Source organism: Engraulis encrasicolus, chromosome 17, assembly GCF_034702125.1.
Source record: "Engraulis encrasicolus isolate BLACKSEA-1 chromosome 17, IST_EnEncr_1.0, whole genome shotgun sequence".
Lineage (NCBI taxonomy): Eukaryota > Metazoa > Chordata > Actinopteri > Clupeiformes > Engraulidae > Engraulis > Engraulis encrasicolus.
This window is the reverse complement of record NC_085873.1, coordinates 34,524,532-34,548,849: the sequence shown is the minus strand read 5'-3', so window position 1 is coordinate 34,548,849 and position 24,318 is coordinate 34,524,532. Positions and strand designations below refer to the sequence as shown.

Sequence of the window (24,318 nt, the reverse complement as noted above, 5' to 3'; positions counted from 1 at the left end):
GCCACACGCACAAGTGGAGGACGCAAGCAAAAATACTGGATAAGAGAAAGATAACGCAAAACACGCCCACTCAATGCAAAAGCGTGTGCTCAAGTTGGGTCTCCTAAGGGGGCGTTGTCCCCTCCTTCTTCTTCTCTTTTTGAGGTGTTTGTTCAAGACGTGCGCTACCGCCATCTACAGCGCTAAGGGGACTTAATTTATTCTCAACCTCAGGACTCCGAAGGTCTCCTTACCGAAGGTCTCCTAAAGGGGCGTTCACCCGACATAAAGTGGATACCGGAAAAGAAATAAAATGACGCTTCTTGTTAGATCCACCTTCTTTGACGCAAGGTTGCATATTGGAATGCACCCATAATTAATACTTTCACTGTGTTGCCCATCCTGTGCCCATAGTTTCACTGTGTTGTCCTTCCTGTGCCCAAGCCATGCCAGTGCCTCACCAGCTCCTGTGGTTTGCTGACCATGTCAGTCCAGTGCTCCAGCTCTCGACCCCTGGCATACATGAAGGGCCCAATCACCACCAGGCCCAAGGAACCTTCTGAAGAAAACAAAGGCAGACATTATGGCACAATAGGAAAAGTTTGGAGGGCTACAGCGTTTTTGGTTGGTAGTACGAAGGTGCTCTTTGGTCAAAAAAGCTGGAAAAAAGCTTGGAAGCAGAAGAAACGAAGTATCCAAGGCACTCATCCCAAAAAAGTTAAAATAGCTTTATTAAATGGCTAAATCATTTAGCCATTTAATAAAGCTATTTTAACGTTTTTGGGAAGAGTGCCTTGGATACTTTGTTTCTTTTGCAGACATTATGGCATTATACTTATAAAGGGCAGTCATGGGGGCAGGTATTAACTGCAGGTTGTGGCTGCACAAGGTACTGTAAGCACAAGGCAGTCATGGGTAAGCGGTTAGGGCGTCAGACTTGTATCCCAAAGGTTGCCGGTTCGACTCCCAACCCGCCAGGTTGGTGTGGGGAGTAATTAACCAGTGCCCTCCTTGGGGAGCCAATGGGGCTGCCCCCTTGCACAGGTGAGGCATAAATGCAATTGTGTTGTGTGCAGTGTGCTGTGGTGCTGTGTCACAATGACAGTGGGAGTTGGAGTTTCCCAGTTGGTCTTTCACGGCCTTCACTTCACCATATACCTGCATGGTTTGTTTTTTAATCCAAAGCAATTCATAGTTACTCAGGTACAGGTTGTTGGTTACATCCCTGAAGCAATGTCTGAGTTTACGTTGTCGCCTTGCTCAAACCTACGTACTTAATTGATGACCGCCCATTTCGCGACGACCCTGCCCCCAGCAACGAGTTAGCAATACCACGCTTATAATAACTGACAAAAATCCTCATAGTAATGTTATTATTAAAACATTTTAATATGTTTAAATAACTATTTGAACATATTTATAGGGATTTTCTGGATGTCTTTTGGAGTGGAGTGGGATGGGGTTTCTCAATGAAGACAGGGTTTCATGATGGTCCCGGGCACCCTGCCCTGTGTTTAACCCTCCTATTATCCTCAGATTTAGGTTACATCCATAATCCTTGGGGTCATTTTGACCCCAGCCACTTACATGTCTACAAAATCAGTAGAAGCAAAAACTTTTGCACCAGTTTATGCCTCAGATATTTACTGTTGCTCTGTTGGGGACATGGAAAGCCCTTTAGATAAGTCCTAGCACCCCCACACATAGCCCACAGACCAAAAAAACTAATACATGACTAGACGAAAATGTGCAACAAATGCCCACAAGTTGCCTTGAACTAGTTTTGGCCCTCATCCACATCATAAATATTGTTAGTTATTAGAACCCTAAATAAAGCAAAATGTTCTGTTCTAAATAACTTATGTTCATGCATTTTACATAATCTAGACAGATTGGAACAGGTATTAGCAAAATATGGATGTTCCATTTATGTTTAATACACTTAAAATAATGTGGGGTCAAATTGACCCCAAGGAACACAGATGTAACCAAAACGTGTACAGCGATTAGAGAAAACATTTTTGTGGAAATTTCAAAGATGAAGCAAAAGAATTAGGTACTTCATGTATTTTTCAGACGTCAAATAGATCCCAAGGATAACAGGAGGGTTAAACAATAGCCTACTTTGTAGGACAGTTTGATAAAAGACAGGAAGAGAAAGGAAGGGAGAGGATCGGATAAAACATGACAGTGCAGTACCCTACAGTTTGACCTACTGCAGGGCCCATACACACACACCTGGTTTTGATGTATTTAGCCTCTGGACCTCTAGGCTGAGGGAGGCGTCGTCCAGCTGCTGAGGAAGGAGCTTGAAGGTGAGCTTCTCGTTGAAGGTGGGCTCACTTCCTCTGGCCAGGGCGCTCCTCTTCGTGCGCACCACCTGTGTGTGGAGCTGCAGACACACCTGCACAGACACACCTGCCACAGGTGACAGACAGGTCAAGGGGAAAGGATTATTTAGCCAGCAAACATATAACTTTTTTCTTAATGTCAACCGTTGCTCCATAATGCACAGCTTTCTTGGTCTACACAATACCGTAAGTACTAGAGATGCACCGGATCCTGATTTTTAGGATCCTGACGAATACCGGATCCAGAACCGGATACCGGATCCTACGAAAGGGTTGAAACACATAGCCTACTCGCACACGTGGGCCCTTTATATTACGTTAGCTCAAGCTATTTTTTAGACTCATTGGCTTACTGCCACACCGCCAACAACGGCCGCTTCCATTGAAATCCATTGGACAGTTATAGGTTTTGGGCCTAAATAGGTGTATAATTTATATTAAACTAGCAAACCAATATGTTTTCTGATTGCCCACACCCTACAGATATGATATAGCTATCATTGGGATTTGACCCACCCTCATACAGGCTTCTGCATCAATCTAACCTTGCATTATATTGCTGAAAAAGTGTACGGCGGATACATTTTGACTCATATAATTCATAGAAAAGTACATTATCCATCAAACCTGTATATTTTTAAAATCTCTAAAGGTGTCTACATGTGATGTAACATCAATAAAAACACATACCATCATCACAGACATCCATATACAGGCATGTATTGCGAAATGCACTGGGTGTCATTATAAAAGTGAGTAAAAATATAAGAAAGCTACCACTTCCAGAGGGCTATCATACCAAATAATGTCCCTCAGGCATGGAGGATTACAAAAAACATTGATAGACTTTGCCACCCCAGGTGATACCAACTTCTGCTCTGGCCCATGGACTAACTGCCCTGCTCTCTGATTGGGCAGAGAAACTGTAAAGGTCGGAATGCTTGGCCATTATGACACAGGGACCATGATCTTGGCCGTTATGAGTCATCCTCGCCAGACTGTCTTTCAGATTGAAACGATTGTGTAGAACTAAAGCCTTGCTCTCCAAACAAAGGCCCGCGGGCCAAATCTGGCCCAGCGACGGCAAACATTTGGCCCGCCATGAGGTCAGAACAAATGAAAAATAATAATAAAATTGGAAAAAAAGAATTGGAGATCACTGGCCTAGAGGCACTAAATCCTGCTCAATTGGAACCAATTTTTCATACAAGTAAACCCACCCAATGCTTTTGGATTTTCCCTCAGATGCGTATCCTAAAAACACCCCAACTGGGTGGGGAAAACGCCCAATCTGGCAACCCTGACGACAGCCATGTTCTGATGTGTCTAACCTTCGGCGTTGCTAACTGTCTTAAGACCGTCTTAAGACCGCCTTAACGTTCCCTTGGATTTAGTGGTTAGCGTCGCTGTCGAGAGAGAGTTGAATCGCCCGCACGAAGGACTTTGCTAACGACGATAGCAAAGACTTTTTCTAGAAACTGAACCCTGTTGTAGTACAGTAGAGAGTATGGTATCATTGATCCCGAGGGAAATTAAGGTGTCAAGTAGCATACATATGCATAAAAATACAGAAGAAGACACAAGGACATTACACACAACATTGCACATATATTCATAAATATTCACCACACATATATTCACAGGGTCAGATCTCCCTATTCCCCCCCCCCCCCCCCCACACACACACACACAATCAAAAACTAGAATAGTATGGCACTGTGGACTGGAGTAATCTTAGCTGCCAGAGGGCACCGGAGCTGCCCCAATAAGCTGCTTACGAACGCAGGCACCGCTTCTCTTGGCTCAATCACCTGATTCTGGTCTGAATCTGAAGAGTGCTGTCATTAGCTTCATTCTTTATTATTACAGGACAGTGTGAAAGTAGAGAGGAAATCATTGGGAGAGAGAGATGGGGCAGGGCCGGGAATTGACTCGAACCAGGCTCCCCCGTGGGCAATGTAAGTCCAAATGTGGGGGGGGCTTAGCTTAGCTTAGCTTAGCCACAGCGGCCTCAGACACTGCTTTTACTGACTCACTCACCTGATTCTGGTGGTATAGGCAGACCGCGTGCTCTCAGAACCACCACCGTGAGGCGCTGCAGCTGAGCGTTGTAGTTCAGAGACACCTGTATGTCGCCATGCTTTGAATAAAGCTGTTGTGAATGTGCGTGTAACAGAGAGAGAGAGAGAGATAGAGAGAGAGAGAGAGAGAGAAAGAAAGAACATTATTGGACAGGATTGTTAACGATCTGTGCAGTTTGTTATTCATTCCTCTCAATCATTGTGTGTGACTAGCCAGGCTGTGCCCTAGTGACGCAACAGCTTCAGCGTTGCTATCAATCATGTCAAGAGCAATGCAAGTACTTTCTGAGTTCCCGCAAATACGGGAACTCCTCCCACTTTGTTGGGAATCAAACAATCATTAGCAAACCAAGGGAGGCCATTTGGGAAATGCTGTTTGGGAAATGTTAATTGTGATGCTCTTGGTCAGACCAAGTCTCGAAGAGATTGGAAAGTTGATGATAATCAGTCTAGTGTGTGACCCGGTGTGACCACTAGGTCCACTTCAGGCCAAAGACAGGGAGTGGTTAATTCAAAAGCCCTTTATTTTATGATGGGGCATTTATTGTATGGCTGGGGCACAATATATAAGTCTACAAAACGCCAGCCATTCTCAACCCACACTAGGTCTTCGTCGAGGCGTGACAAAAAGAAGAGTTTTATTGGGTGACTAATTTATCAGGTCAGTTCATGTTTAATCTGGTGTGAATTTAGCATCATTCAGATTACATCGCAGATCAGCCCACGGGGACCCCGGTTCGGGTCCGGCCGGGTTCATTTCCCAATCCCACCCCGTCTCTCTGTCCCATTCACTTCCTGTCACCATCTCATACTGTCCTATCGAATGAAGGAATAAAAGCCCCTAAAATATATATATTTTTAAAAAAGACAAACATTTCCATCCATTCCATTCTATACATGAGTTCGCAGTGTTTGTAAACACAATGTTATGAGGAGGGGCAAGACACTGGCAGCCAACCACGTGAGCGAAATTTTCGACCGACAGCGGTGTCCAACAATCAGAGGTTGAGCTGTACGCAGCTAGTTTTGGCCAGTCAGGGGAAAACAAAAATTTAGAACCCATGCATTGTGGATGTGATTACTCTACTACCTGGTCACTGTCTGCCTCCAGGTCTCTCCACAACACCCTGCCCGCCCCATCCCGCAGCTCAGGCCAGCGGAGGGGGTGCAACACGGGACCCACTAGTTTGACGCCCTCTCTGTACTTACGTGGTACGTCACATGGTAATCAAACATTTCAAACAAGCGATTTAAGGTTAGGGTTAGGTTTAGGGTTAAGGTTAGGGTTAAGGTTAGGGTTAGGGTTAGGGTTAGGTTTAGGGTTAAGGTTAGGGTTAGGTTTAGGGTTAGGGTCGTATGACGTAAGCGGTAAGTACCGAAAGGGCATTGTGCTGTCCTGTTTGTTATTGGGTGGGATTAGGTGCCCCCTTGTGTTACTGTTAGGTACTGCCTCAATAATTTCTATCATTTCCTGTCACTCGAGGCTCTTCCTTTTACGAAACTTGAAAGCCAGAAGGCTGTATTCAGATGAGCTCCGCCTGAATTTCAGTTGTGTAAACCTAGGAGTGGAACCATTAGTAAGTAGTAGAAATTTCTGTAAAGTTGTTTCATGTCACTATAACGTTAACTGCGGTGGTAAAAACGATAGATTACTTTTCTAAAGAGATCGTTATTTAGGGTGTGATTTATGCTAATCACCTATCATTCAGCCATGCTATTCAGCTAATTCACACGTTATTCAGCCCATTGAAAGCTTCGTTTGTGTTATGACATATCTTGTACTTCGTGTGTAACTTTCCTAGTTTTCATACTTGCATACTTACTTACCTGTGTTATGCCTCTTGTAAATCCTAAATATGTTAAATGTTAAAGTTCGCCATACTTACCTTTTTATCTTACCTGGTGATATCCTATGTGAAGATATACTGTTGCTTACCTCCTGTTTTAGAGAAAGTTAATAATTTAGTTAGCTCATGTAAAACGAATTTGAGTGCAGCCTAAGTGTTGCATTTTATTTCTTATGGAGCATCAGCCTGATATTTTGTATCTTGTTTATTTGATGTTTTTCAGTTTTACAAAATTGTAAGATTCAAGAGGATACATTAAAAAACCCTCAAACTGGAATCACGCCTTGGATCTTGATTTGTTAGCTATCTGTCATCGCCACACAATACTCCAAAGGGCCAGGACAGAATAGTAAAATAATGACCACTCGGAAGGAGTAGGCAGTTGAACAACGGTGAACAACTCAGCTAAAGCATACAAGATGAGCAAGGTTGGTCAAGAGGAGCGTCAGTCTCAGTTGGAGACGAGATCTCATGCCTCAGGTTCATCTTCTCACAAATCATCCCGATCATCAACCAGGACATCAGCCAGCATTGCTGCGACAAGAGCCAGAGCCAAGGCTGAAGCAGCAAAATCTAAAGTATCCTTTGCAGAGAGGGAGGCAGCAATGATGAGGGAAATGGCTGAAAAGGAGGCAGCAATGATGAGGGAAAGGGCTGAAATAGATGCACGCCTTCATGTATTACAGCAAGAAAAAGAAGCAACTGCAGCATCAACAGAGGCAGCTGTATATGAAGAAGCAGCAGCCGAGCTTGAACAAAGGCAAAGCGATGTTCTTGTTGAGTTGCAGGATCTAGCCCTTGACGATCCTGTGACACGCACACAAGACTATGTCGAAACACAGCCATTTCATGCACATCCACCACAATTGCTTCCAGCCCCTTGTGCACAGCAGTCAATTGCTCAGCAAGCACCAATAACCTCTCGACCCCCTAGCAACAAAGACCAAGAGTCACTGTATGAGTCTTTCGTGGAGGAAATCAAGCTCAGAAACATGACTACTGGTCACCACCCTGCTCATTCTGCCCCAAAGCCATTTTTGCCAAAGAACAAAAATTCACCTCCGACTCCTGACATGGAAAGGAAATACACAGCAGCTAACCCTCCTGCAGTTCACTCCAATCAGGGAGATCTGCCCCCAACACCACAAACACATGTCTTGGCTCAGTATCTAATGAGAAGGGAGATGGTAAGCTCAGGACTCCTTGCCTTTGATGACAGTCCAGAGAATTATTGGGCATGGAAGGCCTCTTTCATCGCGGCCACAAAGGAACTAAACCTATCTGAGCAAGAAGAGCTCAACCTGCTGGTTAAATGGTTGGGGCCCAGGTCGTCAGCTCAGGCCATGAGGATTAGGGCTGTGCATGTAAACAATCCCAGGCTAGGTGTGTGGACGGTTTGGGAGCGCTTGGAGGAAATCTACGGAAGCCCAGAGGTGATTGAGGATGCCCTAATGAAAAGACTGGATGCCTTTCCAGTCATCTCCAATGGGGAAACCCACAAGCTCAGAGAGTTAGGTGACTTGTTGAAAGAGCTACAAGCTGCAAAGGCTGAAGGATTCTTGCCTGGACTCATGTACCTCGATACAGCCAGAGGGGTGAATCCAGTTGTTGAAAAGCTCCCCTCCTCACTGCGGGAACGCTGGATGACACAGGGATCCAGATACAAGGAGAAGTATCGTGTGCCTTTCCCGCCATTCAGCTACTTTGTTGAATTTGTTTGTTCCCAAGCCAAGACTCGCAATGACCCCAGTTTTGCATTCAACCTTTCCTCTACCCCCAGTCAACAAAAATCTGCAGTAACAGTTAAAAAGACTGACGTCGCAGCCACAGGTGGTGCAACTCACGACAGCACACCTGTGACGACAGAACCGGACAAAGAATGTCCTATACACCAGAAACCGCACCCACTGACAAAATGCCGTGGCTTCCGACTTAAGCACCTTGATGAGAGGAAAGCATACCTGAAAGAGAATTCAATCTGCTTCAGATGTTGTGCCAGCACCAAGCACATCGCCAGAGACTGCAAGACCACACTGCAATGCAAAGAGTGTGACAGCGACAAGCACACCTCAGCGATGCATCCTGGTCCTGCGTCGTGGTCACCTCATGGGCAAGCTGATTACCCACAGGGGAAGGACCAGAGCGGGGAGCAAGGCGGGGAGAGTGGATTTGTAGCATCCCCAGTTATCTCTTCCAAATGCACCCAGATTTGTGGCGACGCACTCCAGCCTAGATCCTGTTCCAAGATCTGCTTGGTCAAAGTTTCCCATTCTGATAACCCAGACAAGTCTCACAAGGTATACGCAGTACTCGATGACCAAAGCAATCGGTCCTTAGTCAAATCTGAGTTCTTCAGTCTGTTGGGCATCAGCAGCGTGGCATCCCCCTACACGCTAAAAACATGCTCAGGCAGAGTGGAGACTGCCGGACGGACAGCGACTAACATCACTGTAGAATCTCTTGATGGAAAGACCAAGGTCACTCTGCCCACCCTGCTGGAGTGCGAATACTTACCCGGTGACCGATCAGAGATCCCGACACCTGAGTCCACCCAATATTTCCCTCACCTCAGACCAGTGGCTGACAAGATCCCACCTCTCGACAACAGTGCACCCATTCTTCTCCTGCTAGGCCGAGACGTCTTGAGCTTGCACAAGGTGCGGGAGCAGCGTAACGGACCACACAACTCGCCATATGCTCAACGGCTTGACCTTGGCTGGGTCATAGTGGGGGAGGTATGTCTGGGTGGCGCTCACAAGACAGGGGAAGTCAATGCCTACAAGACCCATGTCCTCCAAAATGGACGTCCTTCCTTCCTAAAGCCATGCACTAACAACATCCACATCAAGGAGAGGCCCACTGGACCAAATCAGTGCAGTCTTCAAGTCCCGTCTCGGAGTGAGGAGGACATTCCAGAGAGAAGTGAGGATGATCTTGGGAACGGTGTGTTTCAGAGAACACCAGCAGACAACATACCAGCCATGTCGGTGGATGACAGCAAGTTCCTCAGATTAATGGAGAAGGAAGTGTACATGGACAATGAAAACCACTGGGTGGCACCACTGCCCTTCCGCGCTCCTCGTAAGCGCCTTCCAAACAACAGAGAGCAGGCGGCTCAAAGACTCCAATCTCTTCAGCGTTCATTCAAGAAGAAACCTGACATGAAGCAGCACTTCTTCGACTTTATGCAAAAGGTCATTGACAACGGCCAGGCCGAACAAGCTCCTCCACTACAGCCAGGGCAGGAGTGCTGGTATCTGCCGACCTTCGGTGTATACCACCCCCAGAAGCCAGGGAAAATACGAGTTGTTTTTGACTCCAGTGCGGAGTACAAAGGGATGTCATTGAATGAAGTGCTTCTCAGTGGACCCAACCTAAACAACACTCTACTTGGTGTCCTGCTACGGTTCAGAAGAGAACAAATTGCCGCCACCGCCGACATAGAGCAAATGTTCTATGGGTTCAAAGTCAGAGAGGACCACCGCCACTTCCTCCGGTTCTTGTGGCACAAAGACAATGATCCGGATAAAGACATCATAGACTACTGGATGACTGTGCATGTGTTTGGCAACAGCCCATCTCCAGCCGTAGCAACGTATGGACTGAGGAGAGCTGCAGAGCAAGGAGAAACGGAGCATGGCAGTGATGCAAAGGAGTTCGTCTTCAGGAACTTCTACGTTGACGATGGGCTCGTGTCATTGGCCAAGGAGGATGAAGTGATCGATCTTCTGCAACGAACAAAAGCTCTACTGGCTGAGTCCAACTTGAATCTTCACAAGATAGCCTCAAACAGCCCGAGGGTCATGGAGGCTTTCCCTGTGGATGAAAGAGCAAGCGACTTCAAAGATCTAGATCTGGGAGCAGACCCCTTGCCCCTGCAAAGGAGTCTAGGCCTGAACTGGGAGCTCCAGACTGATAGTTTCACCTTCAGAGTGTCAAGAGACATCAAGCCATTCACTCGCAGAGGCATGCTGTCCACCACCAACAGTCTGTACGATCCCCTGGGATTTGCTTCTCCCATCACTGTCCAAGGCAAGGCCTTGGTGAGAGACGTATCCTCAGAGCAGTATGACTGGGACACACCCCTTCCACCAGAGAAAGCAGAACACTGGAAAACATGGATCAACTCCTTAACAGACCTGGAACAGGTTTGCATCCGCAGATCATACCTACCACCCTCCATGTCATGCTGTAACAGGATAGAACTCTGTGTTTTCTCAGATGCCTCAACTCTTGCAATAGCTGCCGTAGCTTACTTGCGTGCCTTGGACGCTGAAGGAAGATGGCATGTAGGATTTGTTATGGGCAAATCAAAACTTGCGCCTTACCCCATGCACACCATACCACGCTTGGAGTTGTGTGCAGCTGTCTTGGCTGTTGAGCTGGCAGAGGTGATCCAGTCTGAAATAGACATAGAGTTACAAGCAGTGAAGTTCTTCACTGACAGCCGCATTGTACTGGGTTACATTCACAACAGTTCACGAAGATTCTACACCTATGTAGCTAATCGAGTAGCCCGCATTCGAGGATCTACAGAACCAGAACAGTGGCAGTACGTCTTGACAGACCAGAATCCTGCAGACCAGGGAACCAGACCGTTTCCAGCAGCTCAACTCCCATCGTCTAACTGGTTGCTTGGCCCTCAGTTTCTTAGCCAGTCGACCACGGATCTAAATGATGAAGCAGGAACATTTGAACTTGTTGATGCAGACACAGACAAAGAAGTCAGGCCACAAGCCACATGTCTTCTAACCAAGGTCACAGAGCAGGCTCTTGGCTCGACAAGATTTGATCGCTTCTCTTCTTGGAAGAGCCTAGTAAGAGGAATGGCACTTCTCATTCATGCAGCCAAGTCATTCTCAGGAGAAGTGACGGGTGATGACTGCAAGGGATGGCATCAATGCAGCCAGTTGCTCCCTGCAGAGCGTTTCCAAGCAAAGACAAGTATCTTCAAGGCTGTTCAGGAGGATGTTTACAAGGACGAGCTAAAATGCTTGACTCAGGGTTCCACGGTGCACTGTCAAAGTCCCCTTGCAAAGCTCGATCCCTTCATCGACAAAAATGGACTGATCAGAGTTGGAGGTCGGATAAGCAGAGCGAACTTAGCAGACGAAGAGAAACACCCACTCATCCTACCAGCTGACCATCATGTGGCCACTCTCCTGGTCCGACACTACCATGACAACGTGGCCCACCAAGGTCGCCACTTCACAGAGGGCGCACTACGTACTGCTGGCATTTGGATAGTCAAAGGCAAAAATCTCATCTCCAGCATCATTTTCAAATGTGTCACCTGTAAAAAGTTGAGAGGAAAGATTGAAGTTCAGAAGATGTCAGATCTGCCGGCTGATAGACTGGCAATGGATCCGCCCTTTACTCATGTAGGGCTCGATGCCTTTGGCCCATGGACAGTAACCACTAGGCGCACTCGAGGGGGAGCCGCTGAGAGCAAGAGGTGGGCAGTCATTTTTGCTTGCCTTAGTACGAGAGCTGTACACCTTGAAGTGATTGAATCCATGTCAACCTCAAGTTTCATCAATGCCATGAGACGCTTTCTAGCCATCCGTGGACCTGTCAAACACTTAAGGTCAGATAGAGGCACTAACTTCATTGGTGCATGCCATGAGCTTCAAATCAATACGGATGACCCTGAGGTCAAGAGCTACCTGCAAGAGCAGGGATGCACATGGACTTTCAATGCTCCCCATTCCTCACACATGGGTGGAGCTTGGGAGAGACTGATAGGAGTAGCAAGACGCATTCTGGATGGACTGTTTGCAAAGGATGGTGCTACAAGACTTTCTCATGAAGTCCTGACAACCTTGATGGCCGAAGTTATGGCTATCATAAATGCACGCCCCCTACTCCCTGTCTCCAACGATGCAGAGGTACCAGAAATCCTCTCACCTGCCACTCTGCTCACCCAGAAGGCGAGCGCCAGTCCGGCACCCCTGGGAGACTTCGAGCTGGATCATCTCAGCAAGGTCCAGTGGCGCCAGGTCCAGAGCTTGGCGGACTCCTTCTGGAAGAGGTGGCGGTCGGAGTACCTGGCGACACTTCAACCACGGAGGAAGTGGACTGCAGAGAAGCCCAACCTCCAGGAAGGTGACATTGTTTTGATAAAGGACAGTCAGGCAAAGCGTAACATGTGGCCTCTTGGGCGGGTAGTTAAGGCAATTCCTAGTGCAGACACCAAAGTTCGTAAGGTCATAGTCAAGACTCTTGGCCAAGGGGTAGTTAAGGAGTATCTTAGACCAATTTCTGATGTTGTTTTACTGATGACTCTAAAGAAAGGGTAAATAGTGGTATACAAGTATACCAAGCGGGGAGTGTGCTGTCCTGTTTGTTATTGGGTGGGATTAGGTGCCCCCTTGTGTTACTGTTAGGTACTGCCTCAATAATTTCTATCATTTCCTGTCACTCGAGGCTCTTCCTTTTACGAAACTTGAAAGCCAGAAGGCTGTATTCAGATGAGCTCCGCCTGAATTTCAGTTGTGTAAACCTAGGAGTGGAACCATTAGTAAGTAGTAGAAATTTCTGTAAAGTTGTTTCATGTCACTATAACGTTAACTGCGGTGGTAAAAACGATAGATTACTTTTCTAAAGAGATCGTTATTTAGGGTGTGATTTATGCTAATCACCTATCATTCAGCCATGCTATTCAGCTAATTCACACGTTATTCAGCCCATTGAAAGCTTCGTTTGTGTTATGACATATCTTGTACTTCGTGTGTAACTTTCCTAGTTTTCATACTTGCATACTTACTTACCTGTGTTATGCCTCTTGTAAATCCTAAATATGTTAAATGTTAAAGTTCGCCATACTTACCTGATTATCTTACCTGGTGATATCCTATATGAAGACATACTGTTGCCTACCTCCTGTTTTAGAGAAAGTTAATAATTTAGTTAGCTCATGTAAAATGAATTTAGAGTGCAGCCTAAGTGTTGCATTTTATTTCTTATGGAGCATCAGCCTGATATTTTGTATCTTGTTTATTTGATGTTTTTCAGTTTTACAAAATTGTAAGATTCAAGAGGATACATTAAAAAACCCTCAAACTGGAATCACGCCTTGGATCTTGATTTGTTAGCTATCTGTCATCGCCACACAATACTCCAAAGGGCCAGGACAGAATAGGCATCGAATTAGTGAGTCCCGGTGCAACTCCCGGCCTATCCTCTGGTGCTTCCTCAGACGGTCCACACTATTGTGGAGCAGCTGAACACCCACCTTTTCACTCTTGCCCACTCCTAGCTGCCCAGGCGTCACAGCAGCCCAGCTGCCGCAGCGTCCTTACTGCTCACAACCAGCCCTGGCAGGGGGCTCCCCTAGGTGGCCGTTGGTCTCTGCCTGAAGTTTCTTCCTGGCTATAGGATTTTTTTTTCTCAGACCTCATTGAGCTTTTCCCCCCTACAAACTATGAATCAGGCGAAAAGGGAGTTTTTCCTCACCCCTGATGCCACCAGGGGCCACCAATGAGCGCCCAAATTCAGTGTGACTATCTATGACTTATGCCTTATGACTCTAAGAATCCTGGTCCCAACCTACGTGGACCTTATGACTCTACAATCTCTATCTATCTCTGCCTCCTCTGCCTTCTTGCTATTTCTGCCTCTCCTCTCTACCTCTCCATTTAAATCCATCTCTAACAATGATGTTTTTTCCCCATTTGTTAAGCACTTTGAGTTGCATGCCTTGTATGATACAGTTCTATACAAATACAATTATTATACAATTATTAAATTATTATTGTGGATGTGCAGGGCCGGCCCAAGCCTTTATGGGGCCCTAAGCAATATTTGATCCCGGGCCCCCCTTTACCATGTGAATGTCATTACTCTACCAACCTGGTCAGTGTCTGCCTCCAGGTCTCTCCACAGCACCCTGCCCGCCCCATCCCGCAGCTCAGGCCAGCGGAGGGGGTGCAACACCCGGCCTATCCTCTGGTGCTTCCTCAGACGGTCCACACTAAGCAGCGTCAGGCTCAGAGTGCACTCCTCAACGGCACTCCTAGATACCTAGATAGGGAGCATTACAGGAAGCAGGGGAAGTGATGCACTTGGCCAAGTTAAAGGTGCACTGTACAATGTTTTTAGTTTATTTTTAGGCCGCCCATTCACAAATGTCACCTGTTTCATGAATACTTACCACCACCATCAAATTCTAAAGATTCATTATGACTGGGAAAATTGCACTCTTCATACATGAAAAGGGGGCTCTTCCGCATCGTTCGCCATTTTGAATATCCAGAAATAGACATTTTTAGCTAAACTTAGGGCCATACTACTGTAGTAGATATCGTTTTGTTTTTTTCCAGTAAATATTCGTGAAAAAAAAATCTAATTTGGCTGTAGACAGCACATTTCCAATGAGCAGCATATGCAATACTTTACTCTGGCCACAATCCTACACACTGCATCTTTAACTTACAGAGAGTGGTAAACCTGTGGGGTACTCCAGAAAGCAGGCTCAGTCTCTTACCAGGACATGTAAACTCTGAGCAAGTGATAAATCCAGTAATAGATAAACAAGCAAATAAATAGATATTTTTCCAAAATACTATATCCCTTTTCAAATATATTGTATTTCTCAGTAAAGCTGTTTTTTCTGTTCTTTGGAATTGTTGAGGAAACATCAGATGACTAGAGCGGCCACCAGGGGCATGTACGGTATTTCTAGGCTATTAGATGACCTTAAAGGATAACTTCAGCCAATTTCAATATGCTGTTGTGTTGGTCACGCTACCCTTGACTTGTCAGTACCTGGTGATGTCACATTTTTCGGCTCAGCCCTTTCCGAGATCTGAGCTATTCTAATTTTTTTTTTTAATTATAGCGATTTTATAGTGTTTTGTAGAAGAGCTATTAAAATAAAATAAGTAGCCTAAATGAATAACTACATCAAGCCCACATGATATTAGATAGCATACTACATTTTTGAAAACAGTGAATAAACACAGTGATTCCAAATAAATAAACAAATGAAGCCCACCTGGAAAACAAAGCTGTCGTTGAACTTGGGGTCGCGACCTTTGCCCCTGGCCTTGGCCTGCCGGTGGCGCCGGTCGTCGGGCAGCAGCTGCAGCCTGGCCAGCGTGGCGTTGGCATGGTAACGCGGCGGCAGGTTGGCGGCGCGCAGCAGGGAGACCACCAGCTGTTCCCGCTCCTGCTGGTACTCCACGGCGAACCACAGGCGCACGTCGCCGCCACTAGGGGGAGCCCACTCACCGGGCTCCTCGGGGATGTGATAGAGATCAGCCCTCAAGCAGCCCAGGGGGAAGGCTGCTGGAAACGGAGGGAGAGAGAGAGGACAAGATGAAAACAAAAGGAGGCAGAGCAACAAGAGAGAGGGAGAAAGAGAGAGAGAGAGAGAGACAGGGGGTGGGGGGGGGACAAGATGAAAACAGAGGGAGGCAGAGCGACACAAACAACAAGAGAGAGGGACAGAGAGAGAGAGAGAGAGAGAGAGAGAGAGAGAGAGAGAGAGAGAGAGAGAGAGAGAGGGGGGGGGACAAGATGAAAACAGAGGGAGGCAGAGCGACACAAACAACAAGAGAGAGAGAGAGAGAGAGAGAGAGAGAGAGAACAGAAACTGACGGGAGGTCTCAGACTGCAGGGGGAGCTTTATTATCGAAATAAATGTGAACAATTTATTATTGCACCACAGTTAAAGATTTTTAAAACATATATAACACAACTAACAATAACACAGTAGGCATAGCAATTCTTATCTACTTTTTCACATCTCTGCATTCATTGTATTAATAAAAAAATATAAAATATAATTTAAAATATATAATTTAGCCTATATGTAATTTAATAATTGTATTAATACAAAAATCTGTACAAATTAATATTGCACCACAATAGATAGCTTATAGATATTTTTTACGTTATTTTATTTTATTGATTGTCTTTTCACTTGTTTCTTTTCCCTCCATTTCTCCTGACCTACTCCCTACTGTGAGTGAGCCGCGGTGGGCCTGGCGTGGGTGCCGCGTGGGCCCGCCATGATGCTCTTCAGCACGCTCCCCCTCGTCATCTTCCTCTTCCTCCTCCAGCCTGACGTGAGGTCTGCTTTTGAAGCGTGGCGGTAGGAAAAATGGGATGGCCCTCAAGCTGAAACAGAGAGGGGGTGGCAGGAGATACAGTACAGGCGAAAAAACAGGGAAAAAAAACAGTCATGATCCCTTTTTTTGTTTGATGTTTAGCGTGCAAAATATGTTCAGCGAATGCATATGAATCAATCAAAATATATAGTACAATAAACTAGGCTATGTGTATATGTAGGCTATATCGGTCAAATTTTATATAGCACTATATACCCCTAGTGGTTAGAGAGTTGGTCTTTCAATCTAGGGGTTGCAGGTTCAAATCCCCCCCTGACCTCTACCTACATCTCCATCCATGGCTGATGTGCCCTTGAGCAAGGCACCTAACCCCACATCGCTCCAGGGACTGTAACCAATACCCTGACAAATAATAATTGTAAGTCGCTTTGAATAAAATGAAAGCGTCAGCTAAGTGAAATATAATGTAATAATGTAATGTAGGCCTGTATGAATACTATAAATATGAGTTACTCTCATGCACAAACTATGCCAAAACCATGCACAAACATATCAAAATACTTTGGTTTGTAATTGAGGGGTGACAACATATGTGGTGTCAACAGATTTGGTGCCACCTTCACGCAAGTACGCAGAACCAGAGAGCCATGGAGAAGTTAGGCATAGACCTCAGTGTTACATCCTTCCACAACAATGGCGGTTCATCATGGAGCCTTTGACACACAGATCACTATTGACATAGTTCCAAAATAGTTCCAGGAAGTGAAGCACAGAATGTAAATGTATTTGTCTCTAGCGAACAGAAAGCTGCTGCCTATAATTATTTTAATCTGTGTGAATCATTGTCAACAACCGACTTCCTGTATTCCGGTTGTCAAAACTCGGAATTCCATGGCTCTGGGCAGAACGCTGTTTATCGACAGCGTCATTGCTAACCAGTTAGCAACTTACTAGGTTTCCAATGGGAAATTGCATTGCAACCAAGTGTGTTGCTGTCTTAGTTAGCAACGATGTTGTCGAGAAACGCACCCCCGCTCATTGTTGACACCACTACCGCTCACCTCTGTCTGCTAGTCTGTGTGCTGAGGCCAATAGGGGAGGTTCGCGTTGGCACAACGGGCATGGTCAAGATCGCTTCCTGCTTACGCTTCTGTCTCCACCTCTTCCTCTTTGCCCAGAGCAGGTAGGCGGAGACTGTGAGCAGGAGGAGGAGCAAAAGCCCTGCAGACACGCCTCCTGTGATGGCTGCCACCAAATCTATACATAAAACAACATACGGTAAAAATATTAATATACATAGTTCCTCTCTCATCTCATCCTTGATTCCTTGTTTATTCCATTCTGGCCCATCCTCCCATGTAGGAAAGAAACAAGTCCGACAGGCGGACAAAGATGCATCCGTCTATGCACTGCTACCTTATGGACACAGGAGGGCATAACACTTTAGAGAATGCGTTTCAGACGGACAGACCGACCGACAGACAGACCGACGGACGGACATACCCTCTTATAGAGATGCAAGGACGCATCTAAAAAGGAATCAAGTTTTTGAGGCTTGAGACATCCTACAGTCCAATACAGGTAACAGACAAAATGGGCCTCAATATCCAATTGCTTGAGGGGTTTGAAGCAATGTAGAAAAAAAAATACTTTTGGGAAATCTGGAATCAGGTTCACTTGCACAGCAAAAATGTGTAAGTCAACAAAATGTTCAGATTCAAAAGTGTTCAGCAACAGGTGTGTTAAAACTAGAGATGCACCGGATCCGGTTCCGGTTCCGGATCCGGCAGGATAATAGGGTTTTTCACAGGATCCGGGTCCGGCAGGATCTTAAGCAGTGGCAAAATGAGTTTCCCAATGGGCTTTCACTTTCACTTCACTTTCACATCTCTAGTTAAAACCACTGTGTGAAGTGACTTTGAATAGCCTACTTTCATCGAATAAATATTGCTTGAGGGATGGTACCAACTAGTGAAGACTTCTACAGTAATGAGAAGACACTAAAGGGCTTAAAGCGCTCAGGAGACTTTGCAGGGTAATATTACTCAGGCGCTCATCTGTACCGGGTGAAGTGTAGGTCCGAAAAAGGAAGGAAAAAGCAGAGGCACTCTGAGATTTGAGAAAAATATTAAAAAGCCTTTAATTTAACATGGCAAATTCAGTTCAAAAGCACATGGTCCTTGAAGGCCAATATGTGCTTTTAAACTGAATTTGCCATGTTAAATTACAGTAAATTCGACTCCATAAGTGTTGAGCGAACACTACAAAATTTACAGTACTGTAGCCTACACTGTGCGACTCCTTGGTGTTGACTTCAAGCTACACGCGCTAGCTAGCCTACAACTGGCAAAGTTCTAGAATCCTTGCGTTCAAAGTTCTAGAACCCTGACCCACGTGGTTGGCAGCCATAGTATCATGTACTGAGTGTCAGCTCTATCCTGCTAAGCTGACCTGCACCTTAAGTGCTCTGATACTCGCCACCTGTTCGCCTAATGCCATGCCGGCACCGCCGCTCTGTAGGCTCATGACGTGCGGCCTCAGTGTTGCACAGATTCTCACTGTAAGTGGCCCGGCCCTGCCCTCCCACAACACATTGTTGTTATTGCCATTGTGATTAATATTATTATTATTAGTAGTAGTCGTAGTAGTACTAGTAGTAGGCTAATAGTAGTTGTAGTAGAAGTCGTATTGTTATTAGCAGCAGCAGCAGTAGTAGTAGTATAGCAGTAGTAGTGTTATTAGCAGTTGTAGTAGGCCTAGAAGTATATAACTAGGAGAAGCTGTAGTAAGTGTGTCATTACATCACACAGTCCCCTGATGGCTTTTGACAGTGTGACAAGCTGAGGTTTTAAATCGACCCATTGTCAGGGTTTACACATGGTGGAGCTGCCATACTCAGAGCAGCACTGTAGCACACTAGTATGCACACACAGAGACGCACATGCAGGCACACATATGCACATGACTCGTGCATACGCACATGACTCGTGCATACGCACAAACGCACAAACACACACACACACACACACGCACACACAAAGATGCCCGTGGGACCAAGCAAGCACCACTGAAGAGATTACTAGCCACACCAGAGCACGTATGAAGCAGAGGCTTGGTGTGGAGGGGCTTGTTGTGAAGGGGCTCGCTGTAATGTACTCTATGCAGCTCTATGGTGAACCTGAGGGAAGATCCTCTGCACTCTGCTGACATGATGACCCACCCATTGGTCTAAAGGGCCGTACACACACGTCGCTGCTAGTTACTCGCTCAGCGAATGAACTCAATAGAATGTCAATCTGTTCCAGCGAGACTAGCAGGCGAGTAGGCGAGTACTGTACAAGCGATGCGATGTGGGCGGATCCCGAGTTGAAAATATTTTATCTTCGAGCGAGGCGAGTAAGCGAGTAACCAATTGGAAGGCAGAGTTTGGTACTTCTCGCCTGTTCATTTGCAGTTAAAGCCGAGGGGACTTTCAGCGAACGTTCCATGAAAGAAAGGCGAGTAGGCGAGCAAGCGAGAAGCTAGTAAATAGCAGCCATGTGTGTGTACGGCCCTTAATACATATAGGGGGCCTGGGTCCCCTCCTTCACCTCCATACAACACCAGGTAGGCTACATTTCCTGAATTTCCCCCTGGGGATTAATAAAGTTACTCTACTCTACATTGTGAGTAATTTATGCCTTATACATTTAAAGCTGTTCACACTAACACACAAAAGTAAAGGAGTAGTGCTGTGCACGCGCATATTACAAAGCGCAGGTGCAGGACAAAATGGTTTCTTTTTTTTCCATAATTATCTAATCTACCTGCTAAGCAGAAGGGCAGTGTGTGACGTGAGATTACAGATGAACAGTAGCCTAAATCATGCATCAAATGTAGGGTATGAATTCAGGTAAATTTGGCCACTTTGGGCCATTCGCTTGTATGCAAAAAAGTGGCCCAATTTACCTGAATTCACCACATATCACATTAAACTCCAGTTGAACTGACTATACAGGCACTTAGTTTCATCCAGGAAATGGCACGAAACATTTTAGGCTACTTCATTATGACAAAGGATGGCTTTTGCCTTTCACCACACATTTTACAGTAGTTGATATGCACAGCTTAGAAATCTTTCATTTAGCAAAAAAAGTGTGAATTTACAGTGTGAAAAAATCATGTTCACACCAGGTCTGTCACTCTTGCGACATGACACACACATGGCACACACACACAGAACTTTTTTTTTAATCCACACAGCGTGTCAAGGGAGATCACAATAAAAAAATACAAAACATATCCACATACATGTAACCAAGGTTTTGTTAACTGATTAGTTGAAGTGAGCAATGCAAACAGTAGGCTACACAGCTGTAGGCTATGTGCTTTCAGCACTTTCAGCAAGCTAAAAGGGCTACAGGTCAGGATCAGGTCAGGCCAAAGGTCACTGTTATAGACTTAGCGGCCACCATGACACAAGTCACACCGTCGCTATGTAATCTAATTACAACACTATGTCAGTCTAATCTAAAATGTAATAGATCTCTACAAACAGAATGTGCTGCGTTAGCCTCTATGTAAAGCCGCCGCAGTGCACAGGTGCCTCTTTCCCATGCAAAGTAATGGCAATCACTCACCCATCGCAATGTGCACTTAGCTTCACTTAGCTTAGCATAGCATAGCTTAGCTTAGCATAGCTTAGCTTAGCTTAATGCTGTGTCGTTGACCTTCAACTAGCGAATCCTCTCTCTGGCCAGAGACTTAGCCAGGGAGTCAGAAGGGTTGCCGGGATAGGGTATGGTGGTTGTGGTTCCCTGTGCTGCCCCTCTAGGCTAGAAAGGTCCTGCAGTTTTTCAGTAGTGTGTGTAACTGCGTATGTGTGTGTGTGTGTGTGTGGTGGGTGGGTACATTTTTTTGTGTGTAACTGCGTATGTGTGTGTGTGTGTGTGTGTGTGTGTGGTAGGTGACAGCCAAGTACATTTTTGTACTTGACCCTGTCATCTGCAAGGCTCTCTCTCTCTCTCTCTCTCTCTCTCTCTCTCTCTCTCTCTCTCTCTCTCTCTCTCTCTCTCTCTCTCTCTCTCTCTCTCTCTCTCTAAAAGTTAATCAACACCCAAACCCAGTGGACTACTCGGATGGTTTGGTTTCAGTGCAGTGGAATCAGGCTGCATCAACCACATACAGTATTCATACTAACGCACACACGAATCAGTTTGCCAATGTAGGGCCACTTACAGTACCTGTCTATGTCTACATTTAATGCATTTGGGAGGCTGCCTTTATCAAAATATACATAAATATTATTTTTGTATTGCCTAGGCCTATTAAGTGTAAAAAAAAAAGTTTCATAAAGAGATGCCCTGCTTTTCCAGTTGGATTATGAATAATAAATATAATAAATCAGGGATTGGGGATCTTTTATCGGAGGGCTGTTGAAATCACAGTGAGAAAGTCAATTCAAGTCAAGTCAAGTCAGCTTTTATTGTCACTTTCTTCATATGCACAAGTCATACAAGGAAATGAAATTACGTTTTCTCTCTTTGCTAAGCCAGGACATAGACATATACAAGACTGACATTTTACAGACTGACATAAAGTGCAAGACAGGACAGGTAACAGTGATGGACAATAAGTGGTCAATAATAAATACAGTACAAATGAACATCAAACATTTAACATTTAACACTGAACATGTAAACAGAAGATAAGATAAATATAAAAAGAACGTAGAAGAAAGAAAGAAAGAAAGCAAGAAAGGAAGAAAGAAAGACAGAAAGAAAGAAAGAAAGAAAGAAAGAAAGAAAGAAAGAAAGAAAGAAAGAAAGAAAGAAAGAAAGAAAGAAAGAAAAAGAAAGAAAGACAGCTGTGCCAGATGTAAAGTGTAAAGACACAGCCCCCGCTATACGCTTGATGTACCAAATTGTAACGTAACTTAGTAGGCCAGTGGTTCTTAACCTGGGGTGCGGGCACCCCCTGGGGGTGCGCCAGAGATTTCAGGGGGTGCGCGGAATTTTATTTTTCTGGTCGTGACCAAAATTTTGTTTCCAAACATTATAATTAGGCCAAATTAAGACCAAATTTGAACATGTTTTCGTCCCCATGTAAATTCATTAAAGTATTGATTAATGTCTAAAGTAACAATCATTGTAATTAATAACTTAAATCATTTTTTTTGGTGCGTATACATGTGTATACATTTGGGATGGGGGTGCGCAGCTTGTCTTGGGAACAGCTAACGGGTTGCGTTCAGGAAAAAAGGACCACTGAAGTAGGCTACTATGTGCTGTATGCCATAACAGAGAAATTCTATGGTATTACGTTTCTATGGTATTGCGCTGGCGGAAAGGTTTACATTATGAAGAGGCATTCAGGCCCCATAGCAGCGTGAAAAAGGACTGAAAGTGTGACGTTAATGTCACTAGTGAAGGGTATGTTTAGTTTGACTAGCCAGAAGCTATTCAGCTCAGCCAGTGAAACAGTTTACCTGTGGGCAATACTCGACACCTGCTGCCTTCCCACTGACCTCTGTGCAACAAGCAAACAGAGTACCCACACATGCGCACACACACGCGCACACACACACACACACACACGCACACACACACACGCGCGCACGCACACACGCACACGCACACGCACAAGCACACGCACACGCACACGCACACACACACACACACACACACACACACACACACACACACACACACACACCTGCTCTTAGTTAGGCTAGCTCCATTTGCTCGTTGGCTGTTAAACAACATTGACTACTACATCAGTGGCTCCCAACCTTTTTCTTCAGGGACCCATATTTTTTACTATTGTAAGCTTTGGTGACCCAACCACGCGATCGTCTGCACGAGACAGCATCACAAGATGCCCTCTGTTTCCTGCGAAAACTAATTTTAGTTATTTTATTCCTCAATTCGTCTTTGGTCAAATATTGAATAAATGTTTGATGTAGCACTTACATTTTGTTGCTTCTATTATAGTAGTTGAATTCTTTGTCATTTATTCAACATGGGCTATAGAAGGTATTTAAAATGAAACTCCTTAAAATCAAGAGGGCTCTGCGACCCACTGTGGATCTTTGGCCACCCATAGGTGTAGGTTGGGAACCACTGTACTACATGAACACATGGGTGGACACACACACACACACACACACACAAACACACACACACACACACACACACACGCACGCACGCACGCACGCACGCACGCACGCACGCACGCACGCACGCAGGCACGCACGCACGCACGCACACACACACACTGTGTGGAGGCAGTTTTTCGCTTCTCAGTAATCCTGTCCTTTGGCTTCTCTTAGAATTGTGAGGTTGCATATTTAGTACCATCTGATGCATGCTGTAATAGTAGTTTAAAGCAGTGGTTCTTAAACTGGGGTGCGGGCACCCCCTGGGGGTGCGCCTGAGATTTCAGGGGGTGCGCGGGATATTGATTATGTTGAGGTTGCAACCAAAATATTGGTTGGGAACATTATATTTAGTCCAATTTAAGAAAAAAATTAAAACATGTTTGGTCTCCATTTAAAGTGATCATTGATTAATGACCCAAGCAAGAATTATTGCAATTAATCACTTAAAATCATTTGTAGTATGTATACACATAAGTTTGGGTTGGGGGTGCGCGACTTCTCTTCGACACAGGTAAGGGGGTGCGTTCAGAAAAAAAGGTTTAAAGGTTAATTACCATGCTATTGTACTATGACATACTGCACCACAGGACATTTAGTAATGCACTTGGTCATTGGCATCGGTTACATGGCGCTATTCAGACATTGATGTCTAATGTCTGAATACCGGTACGTTTCCCACCGAAAACTGCCATTTCTGTGGTTTGTGCTACGTTGCTCAGGGTTTTTTTTCAGTTCAGGGAGAGTGCATACAGCTATCCTAACCCTGACCCTGACCCTGACCCTGACCATAACCCTACGGTATATCTGTTGTCTGAATAGTGGTATGTCTGAATAGCGCTTGCCCCACAT

The 24,318-nt window shown here is 45.3% G+C and overlaps 1 protein-coding gene across 1 annotated transcript; it reads right to left on the bottom strand.

The window, feature by feature from the left end:
* Window positions 1-324: 324 nt before the first annotated feature.
* syt15 (synaptotagmin XV) lies at window positions 325-20,998 on the bottom strand. Its single transcript, XM_063220703.1, has 8 exons — window positions 20,951-20,998; window positions 17,393-17,588; window positions 16,217-16,380; window positions 15,254-15,546; window positions 14,110-14,280; window positions 4,371-4,482; window positions 2,218-2,397; window positions 325-538 (listed from the first exon to the last, which is right to left on the bottom strand). The coding sequence occupies exons 1-8, from the start codon at window positions 20,952-20,954 to the stop codon at window positions 396-398; spliced, it is 1,263 nt and encodes a 420-aa protein (XP_063076773.1). The 5' UTR covers window positions 20,955-20,998; the 3' UTR covers window positions 325-395.
* Between the last annotated feature and the right edge of the window lie 3,320 nt (window positions 20,999-24,318).

Coding starts and splice junctions, on each gene's coding strand:
- syt15 (XM_063220703.1), bottom strand. Junction 15,547..16,216: donor CGGCTCACTCACAGTAGGGA/GTAGGTCAGGAG, acceptor CTCCGTTTCCAG/CAGCCTTCCCCCTGGGCTGC. Junction 14,281..15,253: donor ACGACAGCTTTGTTTTCCAG/GTGGGCTTCATT, acceptor CTCCCTATCTAG/GTATCTAGGAGTGCCGTTGA.